The sequence below is a fragment of the Anastrepha ludens genome, chromosome X (genome assembly GCF_028408465.1).
Source record: "Anastrepha ludens isolate Willacy chromosome X, idAnaLude1.1, whole genome shotgun sequence".
NCBI lineage: Eukaryota > Metazoa > Arthropoda > Insecta > Diptera > Tephritidae > Anastrepha > Anastrepha ludens.
The window spans coordinates 50,582,077-50,591,870 of NC_071503.1; the positions used below are offsets into that span (position 1 = coordinate 50,582,077).

At 43.2% G+C, this 9,794-nt stretch overlaps 1 protein-coding gene across 1 annotated transcript; it reads left to right on the forward strand.

Moving 5' to 3' along the window:
• The first annotated feature begins 956 nt into the window (after window positions 1-956).
• On the forward strand, window positions 957-4,997 carry LOC128870053 (uncharacterized protein K02A2.6-like). The gene has a single exon (XM_054112650.1). It carries the CDS (start codon window positions 957-959, stop codon window positions 4,995-4,997), a length of 4,041 nt encoding a protein of 1,346 aa, XP_053968625.1.
• The last annotated feature ends 4,797 nt before the right edge of the window (window positions 4,998-9,794 follow it).

Genomic DNA, 9,794 nt, shown 5'->3' on the forward strand with positions numbered 1-9,794 from the left:
AGGAGGTGGAATAATCTAGCCAATTGTAAAGCCGCGAAAATCATGTTTACACAAAATGCAGATAAATAAGCTCGATTCGTACTAGCACTGTCTAGAAAGGAAATCAGAACTATCGCAGGTATACTGACAGGCCACAATTTGTTAGCGGCACACGCTTACACAATGGGAATTGCAAGCAATGATAGCAGCAGATTTCGCAATGAACTAGAAGAGAGGGAAACTCTTGAACACCTTCTATGTTCTTGCCCTGCATTAGCTAGAAACCGAGTGAAATGCTTAGAAGCTCTCAATATGAGAGGTAAGAATGTCTCTCGGGGTCTTTTGCGAATCTAAGAAAGCTCTGAATCTTAGATTCGCAAAAGACGCAGGCTTTTTTCCTACTACAAGGAAACGTAAGGGTCAAACTCCATCTCCATCCTAAGGACCAACAGGTCTATTCAGCCAGCCAAGTCAACCTAAACTAACCTAACGTAATAACTATTAATATATAATTATAATTGTCATGTATGAGAAAAAGACAGACGTAATTGAGACACCGACCGAACAAGTTGTCCCGCGGATTCCAATATTTTATACATACACTACATACATATGTATACCAGAATTATACAGTTTCACTTTAATAAATATCATACGTTCAATACTTAACACTGGCGACGAGGATGGGATGTGTACAATAGTATAATACATAATATAATATAACAAAAACAACATACACATATACTATATGTACGTATTGCGCGTAAGTCACTCGAAAAGTGAAACAAAGCATAACGACAAAACCTACCGGCGCACAACAACAAGGACATTGAATGTGCAGGAACCGTTTGCAAATACAAAAATGCACTGACATTCACACAACCTTGTGTTAAGTCGCCTTATTCGCAAATAATATTTTGAGGTCATAAAAATTGGATCAGACAAAAAAGTCGCAAGTCAGCTCTCGTTGAGAGCACATGGATCGTAACGGCAAACAAATAAAAAGTAGCGGTGATTCGCATTCCTCAACTGATAGCAGCACATTCACTGTGAAGACTGAACGAGTTATTTTGCAAGAGGTCAAACGAGTCAACATGGCTGGAGTTGGAAATTTGGAACCATTTGATTTAAATCATCCAAATAAATGGTCAACGTATATGGCGCGTTTCGATTTGTTCCTTCTGGCTAATGATGTACAAGAGGAAGGTCGTCAAAAGGCAGCATTCCTCCCATTGGCCGGAGCGTCACTCTACGACCTCTTGGCATCATTGGCGTCACCAAAGCAGGTTAGTAATCTGAATCTTCCCGATATAAAAACGATTCTAACCAACCATTTTTCACCACGTCCATCCGAAATTGCGGCCTATTACCATTTTCACAAACGTGATCAATATCCGGACGAGTCTGTCAGTAATTACATCGCAGCATTGCGCACATTGGCAGTGGACTGCAACTTCGGTACGGCGCTCGACCGCATGCTTCGCGACCGTTTTGTGTGTGGCATGAAGGACGAAGGACTGCAGAAAAGCTTACTGGCAGAAAAGGATCTAACAGTGCAAAAGGTTATCGAACGTGCACTTTCGAATGAGGCAGCAGCCATCAGTGCTATGGCTATGAGGCACCCCAGCGAACCAGTTAATGTTGTCAACGACAATCGTTTTCGTACACGAACAAAAAAAGCCGTCAACAGAAACCAGCAGCTGTCATGCAATGGTTGTGGTGGATCACACCCTCGTAAACGGTGTCCATATCGTGAATCACTATGCAACGCATGCGGAGTCAAGGGGCATCTGCAGCGAGCCTGCCGGAGCGCGTCGAATGTCAATTCACACAGAGCGTCTTCATCCAACTCAACAAATGCTCGTTCAGTTTCAATGCGGAAAAAATCATCTCGTCGAGAGAATGTCAATCAGATCACGCCCTTGGTCAATCAGAAGAAGTCGATCTCAGTTACGATTAATGGCAGCACATGTATTTTTGAAGTGGATTCTGGGTCGCCTGTGACCATCATGACGGAATCTACGTTCAATAGCGTCTGGTCCAACAGAAGGCCAGATCTTTCCAAGTGTGATTTGGATCTTAGCGACTACCAACGCAACCACATCCCAGTCAAGGGGATCATCGATGTGTCAATTTATTACAACCGCCGTAAAATTGACAACTTGCCGCTAATCATCGCAAACAGTGGTGGCTCTAATCTTGTTGGTTGTAACTGGTTCGATGCACTGGGCATACGTATAGAAGGAGTTTTTGCCGTCAACAGTGGTCTCAGCATCAAAGCCATTCTGAAGAAATACGATCATTTATTCTCAACAGATCTTGGTCACTACACAGGACCACCAGTGTCTTTACAAATCGATTCGGCGGGGCCGCCCGTGAGACTGCCTCCACGCCGTATACCCTTCGCCATTAAGGGCCTCGTGGAAGAAGAAATCGATCGCTTATGTTGTCAAGGTATTTTGGAGCCTGTGGAATACTCCGATTGGGCAACGCCAATAGTGCCCGTGGTAAAGAAAGATGGTTCCATCCGTATATGCGGTGACTACAAATCGACGCTGAATAAGGCAATTAAGCCACACTGCCATCAAATTCCAGCCGTTAGCACGCTTTTGGCTTCGATTGAAGGTGGATCGATTTATGCAAAAATTGATTTGGCACAGGCATACCAACAGCTCGTGGTTGATGAGCGTTTATCACTCCTGCAAACCGTGGCAACGCATAAAGGCGCATTCAAGGTAACCAGGCTGCAGTTTGGCATCTCATCAGCACCCGGTATATTCCAAAGCTGCATCGAAAACGTTTTGCAAAACATTCCTGGCGTCTTGCCGTACTTTGATGACATCGTGGTCATGGGTAAATCGGAAGATGAGCTCGCAAACAGACTGGAACAAATATTTGTACGTTTCGACAAGGCCGGACTACGTTTGCGCAAGGACAAGTGCCAGTTTAGTGTGCCATCCATCGAATTTTTGGGGTTTAAACTGGACAATCTCGGTATACGACCCTCACATGACAAGATCAAGGCCATTCATGAAGCACCATCGCCAAAGGACAAGAAGCAACTCCAAGCGTTTCTGGGCTTACTCAACTTTTATCACGCCTTTTTACCCAACAAAGCAACAATCGCTGAGCCGCTTCACCGCTTGCTCGACAAAAGTGCTCGATGGACTTGGAAAGAGCAACACGAAACAGCTTTCAATACGCTTAAAAGGCTGATCGCATCAGATAATGTGCTTATCCATTACAATGAGAACTTGCCCTTAGTGCTCACTTGTGACGCATCGCCGTACGGACTCGGAGCAGTTCTCAGCCACCGGTTAGCAGACGGGTCGGAGAAACCCATTGCATTCTACTCAAGGACGCTGTCGAAGGCAGAACGAAATTACGCACAGATAGATAGGGAAGCAGTCGCCCTCGTCTCTGGAGTGAAGAAATTCCACAGCTACTTATATGGCAGATTTTTTACGCTTGTCACCGATCACCGTCCACTCTTGGGAATTTTCCCCACAACAAAACCGGTCCCCAACGTAATTTCGAACACAATGCTTCGTCGATCAATTTTTCTCAGCGCGTACAACTTCAATTTGGTACACCGCGCTGGTCTTAGAATGGGCAATGCAGACTTTTTGAGCCGTTGTCCAATGCTGTCTGAAGCAGAGTCTACGACGACCGAAGACATTCTCATGGTAGAAATATCGGCAAAACAAGTTGTCAGCGCGCAGCTGATTGCCTCTCAAACTTCTAAGGATCCGGAGCTCTCCAAAGTTTTCAACTGGGTGTTAAGGGGGTGGCCCAGCAAAATCAACCGCTCCGATAAGCTGTATCAATACTTTTGCCGTCGAACTGAACTCAGTGCAAATAGAGGATGTCTAGTTTGGGGAAACCGCGCTGTAATCCCGTTTACTCTTCGAGGGTCTATTTTGAAAACTCTTCATGCACCACATCCTGGCATCGTCAAAATGAAGGCCGTTGCTCGAAGTTATGTTTGGTGGCCGAACATCGATGCGGAAATCGAACTCGTTGTGAAGAAATGCAGTTCATGTCAACAAAATCGCAACGATCAACCCCAAACAACAACGCACCACTGGGAATCTGCAAAACGTCCATGGTCCCGCCTGCATGTGGATTTCGCAGGTCCTTTTCGAGGCAAATTATTCTTCATACTCATCGACTCCTACTCTAAGTGGCTTGAAGTGGCCGTCGTTAATTCAACTTCTTCAGCGGCCGCTATTAAGGTGTTACGCCAAATATTCGCCACGCATGGGCTACCTGATGAGCTCGTGTCGGACAACGGAACAGCTTTCACATCTGAGGAGTTTAGGAACTTTATGAAGAACAATCTAATTCGACATATCCGTTCTGCACCGTTCCATCCCTCTACAAACGGGCAGGCGGAGCGAATGGTTCAAAGTACCAAAAATTATTTGAAGAAAGCAGAGCCTGGCATAAACATCGATATCAGCCTGGCTAGATATTTGTTCAACCAACACACCACCCCGCACTCAACAACGAACCGCTCGCCTGCAGAGCTACTGTTCAATCGTGAGCTGAAAACTTATTTCGACAAAATTCAACCTCAAGAAATAGTTTACGGTAAGGTCACCGACCCTGTCAGTACTAAACCTTTTATTTCAGGCAGTCCAGTATGGGTTCGTAATCATTCGACGGGCCCGAGATGGATCGAGGGCCTGGTGGAAAATCAGACTGGGCCTATATCTTATGAGGTTCGGTTGAACGACTCTAGGGTCATCAAACGACATCAGGACCAGCTTCGTAGTCGGGTGGCATCAGAAGATTGCGACTGTGAAATACTGTCAACCGAAGACGTCGAAGCCAGCACAATCCAATCATCTGATGAAGTTGATTCAAGTACTTCTGGTCACGTCGTGGAGACTCAATCGCCAGGGCCATCAATGAATCTACAGCCTGTCGCCTCGTCATCGCCAACACCGGAAGAACCGCGCAGATCGAAGCGCGAGCGACAGGCCCCACAATTCTACTCCGCCTCCGGGTGTTAAGGGGTGTCATGTATGAGAAAAAGACAGACGTAATTGAGACACCGACCGAACAAGTTGTCCCGCGGATTCCAATATTTTATACATACACTACATACATATGTATACCAGAATTATACAGTTTCACTTTAATAAATATCATACGTTCAATACTTAACAATAATACTAATTTGTATTATTTAATTTTACGCTTTAGCTTACATTTAAAATAAACTATTAAGGTTGACGTGTTCGTAATTATTTGTTTAACGTTAGATTTCAGAATTTGAGTATTAATTGTTTAAGGGGCCAGATACCTATAAACGGCCATATTTTCCCTGCTTTTCATTAAAATCATTTAAAATGGTGAAGTCAATATATTTTTTTCAAAATTGGCACACAGTTTATTTATACATTAAAATATTATACAATAATACAATATACATTTTTTTTTTTTATTTTAATCGTTTAAAATGGCGGATGTACACTCAACTCTTCCAGGAAGGTCGCAGCAAAGCTTCTCAATCGGCGGGCATTGTAGCATCGGCGCCAGTAACCTGAATACAAAAAAACCAAAATTTTTTTGTGTATTAATGTTTATTAATTTCTAAATGAATTAAAAAAAATAATGGAAACAAAATTTTGCTTCGAACAAATTATTCGAAAACTTTTAATTCACAAAGAAACTAATATCATAAAAAAGATGTGTGCAAAATTTCATGGAAATGGGTCAACATCTTCTCGAGTTATCGTGTACGCCAATTCGAAAAATACAGTTTTGGGAAAAACGCTTCTAAACTTTGAATAAAACGTAATTACATACCTATACCTCTCCAGCGCTCGAACGCAAAGAATAGAGTCGTCACGGTTGACGATCTATAATATAAGAAATACTTAAATTTTCGTTCTAAAATTTTTTTGACATTTTCTTAAAGGATTATATTATTGTAACATTTTATGAAAACAAAAAAATTTAAATTTTTTCCAAATTCAATGCCGTTTGATGTGCGATAAAATACTGAGGCTCGCAGATACAACCTCATTTATCAAAGTAAATAATATATAGCTTAGTTTATGGCCGCCGTAGTCGCATGGGTTGGTGCGTGCCTACCATTCAGATTTCAGAGAGAGAACGTAGGTTCGAACCTCGGTGAAAGATCAAAATTAAGAAAAAAGTTTTTTTAATGGTGGTGACCCCTCGGCTGGCAATGGCAAACATATCCGCCGTTCGGCATTAAACTGTGGGGCCCTCCATTTGTGGAACTACATCAAGACGCACGCCACAAATAGGAGTGGGAGCTCGGCCAAACTCCCAAAAAGGTTGTACGCGCCAATTATATACAATATATAAACAAGGTGTGTTCAAAAAGTATCGCGAATTTTGTTTTCTTACACAAATTATTTATTTATTCATTAATATCTATTTTGTCCCCTTCAAAGTAGTCCCCACGAGATATTATGCACTTATGCCAACGTTTTGTCCAATCTTCGAAGCACTTCAAAAAATAATTTTTTTATCGTGTTCAGCGCTTCCTTCGATGTCGTCTATATCTCGTCAATCGTAGCGTAGCGTCGTCCTTTCATGGACCTCTTCAGTTTCGGGAACAAGAAATATTCACAGGGGGCCAGATCTGGGGAATACGGTGGCTGTCCCATCATTAGTGTGTTGTTTTTGGCCAAAAAGTCGCACACAAGCAACGATGTGTGAGCAGCGACGCTATCGTGATGCAAGAGCCAATTTTTGTTCTTCCACAAATCCGGGCATTTCTGGCGGATGGCTTTGCGCAAATTGCGCATAGCTAGCAAGTAATATTCCTTATTGACCGTTTCACCCTGTGGCAAGAACTCATGATTCACAACGTCCCTGCAGTCGAAGAAAACGGAAAGCAAAACTTTTACATTCGACCGAGTTTGGCGAGCTTTTTTCGGTCTTGGTTCGTGCGGCAGCTTCCATTGAGATGATTGAGCTTTGGTTTCCACGTCATAACCATAAACCTACGATTCGTCACCAGTTATGACCCTTTGGGTCGTCGCGGACAGAGCTCAACATCTCTTAGCAATGTTCATGCAATGCTGCTTTTGGTCGAAATTGAGCAATTTTGGTACGAATTTTGCGGCGACCCGTCTCATGCCCAAATCGTTGAAAAAAATCGAATGGCACGAGCCAATCCATATGTTTAGGTCCTCAGCAACTTCTCTAACGCTGATTCGACGATTGGCCAATACCATTTTCTTCACTTCATAAATTTTTTCGTCTGTTGTTGAAGTGCTCGGGCGTCCGGCACGCTTTTCGTCGTTCAAATCTTCTCGGCCTTCTAGACATTTTGTACCACCGATAAACGTTGCTTTGATCCAAAGTAGTTTCTCCGTATAACACAGTCAACATTCGGAATGCATTCGCGCACTTAATTTCGTTTTTCACACACAATTTGCTACAGGTTATTTGATCCATCTTTTTGAATAGGTAAACATTAGAGACGAGCGGAAACACGTGCAAGCAAAGCAGCTGTCAACAATTAACTGAATGCTCAAAATGACTGAACTCGTTGGCATGAGTGAGAGACATGAGTACCAACATATCGCCACAAAAAAATCGAAATTCGAATATACGTAACCTACGAAAACTCAAAATTCGGGAGCCTTTTTGAACACACCTCATATAGGTAGGTAGATGAAATGTTTAAAGTGCCGGTCTGGCACTCCTCTAGTAGCACTAAAGCGCCGTTTTGTTACCATTATGAGACCTTCAACAGGCTGATATCTGCTGCCAGCCGGAGCTGCTGATATAATGGAGGAAATTGGTAGGATTTATGTCGGCGCACTGCGCCAGGCTGTCGAGGAAAGGAGGGCCCCGTGACCTTAGTCGTCTAACTGCCAAACCCGGACATTTACAGAGAAATTGCTCTACAGTCTCCTTCTCTGAAAGGTCCACACAGCTTCTGCGATGGGGGTTAAATGGTAACCCTAGCTTTTCCGCGTGTGTGCCAATCGTCCAGTGATGGGTAAACACAGCTACGAGCTTGGAAATTGAACGATGAGGAGTCCAAAGGACTTTTTGAGTCCTTCGTATATCGTATTTGGGCCAAAGGGTTTTCGAAATAGCACATGAAGAAATTTTCTGCGCTTTTCTGAGAAATATTATGTGCAGATACCGATGTCCCGGTAGGAGGTCTCTTGGGCCAATTCAGTCCCCTTCCTGGCAAGCTCACCAGCAGCTTCATTACCCTCTATGTTTTTATGTCCTGAACCCCAGATCAGAGAAATGTTACCTGCACACCCAGGTGATTTGATCTCCTTCTTGCAGGAGTTAACTAATTTCGTTCTGCACCATGGCGTCGTCACTTCTTCATTGCTGCTTGACTATCGGAGAAAATGTTAATATCTCCCTCGCTCCCGCGTTCCCTAAACATTTTGCATGCCTGCAGTATCGCAAAGACTTCTGCTTGAAAAACACTAGCAGTGTTCGGCAGTTTAGAGGAGATCGATAAATTGGCTGATTTAGAGAAAACCCCTGCTCCGACTCCCGATGAGTTGAGTCTTCATTTTTTACCGAGCTTTGATTTGCAGGAGTAGAAGGCTATACTAGCCTTCTTTACCCCATTTTCAATGTGTAGCTTCCAATGGATCTTGGAGTCAAGTATCACTCCAAGATACCTAACTTCCGGTGAGAGCAGGAGAACGTGGTTGTTTAGTTTGGGAATTCGAAAGGGTGGAAGTTTATATTTTCTGGTAAATATCACCAGTTCCGTTTTGTCAGAGTTGACACGGAGGCCGCAAATGCAGCTCAGCGACTGAGTACAGCCGGTGACCTTTCCAAAATCTCAGCCATGACTGGGAGAAACGGTCCCGATACCATCAGGACCAAGTCATAGACATATGCTACTACCTTAACTCCACGCTTATCAGAACAACGACCTCGTGTAAGCGTGTTGCGCTGGAGATAATTTGGATTCAATGTGCTCTCGGATATGATAATCAATCAATCTTTCAAATTCTTAAATATGCCTAAAGTCCTTGGTCGAGTCGTGACCCCTCCTCCCTGCCTTTGGTATGAAAACAATACGATCGTGATTAAGGGTGATACACGCCAAGTAGATTTCTTGCAGGGCAGGAACCACCGAGGTACTTATTATCTGATGCCTCACAGGCAAGATTTATAAGGAGAAAAACTATTTATTGCCCACGTGATTCTGTCAACTGACAGGATAGATTCCAGGGAAGCATCGAGTAGCCCTAGCTAGGCCCCCGACAATGTTACGTGGGGTTATATAATTTTCCGCAAAGTGATTATTCACAAGGATAGTAAGAGATTCTTCTGCAGATTCAGTCCACTCCCCATTCTCCATTTTTACAAGAGTTCTGCAGGAGTGGTCTCTAGAAAGGATCTTGCTTGGCCTGGCAGAGTCCTTGACGGATTCAATGGACTCGCAGTATTCCTTCCAGGAGTTGCGTTTCACATATTTAAAGGAGTTTTTGTATCCCTTGCAAATTACACGCCAATTCTTAAAGTTTTTAGTTTTGTAGCATTCGTTAAAAAGCTTCCTAACCTTCTTTTTCAAGTCGGTCAGCGTCTTGCTCAACGAGGGAGAAAAGTCTTTCTTGCCATTTGAAGGCCGTCTGATAGGATCGCTGCAAGTGTTCCACTTGCTTGTCCAGTTGATCAGTGGATGAGTAGGAAAAAGTTCTCCTGTTAATTTTATTATTGAAAACCCTATTGAACAGAGACCAGTCGGTTCTTTCAGGGTTCTTGTAGGGAGAAAGGTTTCGGTTTAGTTTAAATTTATTGATATTGTAACTTTATTTTGTAACATGTAATTTTAA

What these genes read in the sequence shown, in the direction of transcription:
- LOC128870053 (XM_054112650.1), top strand. Translation starts at nt 957, where the DNA reads ATGGATCGTAACGGCAAACAAATAAAAAGTAGCGGTGATTCGCATTCC.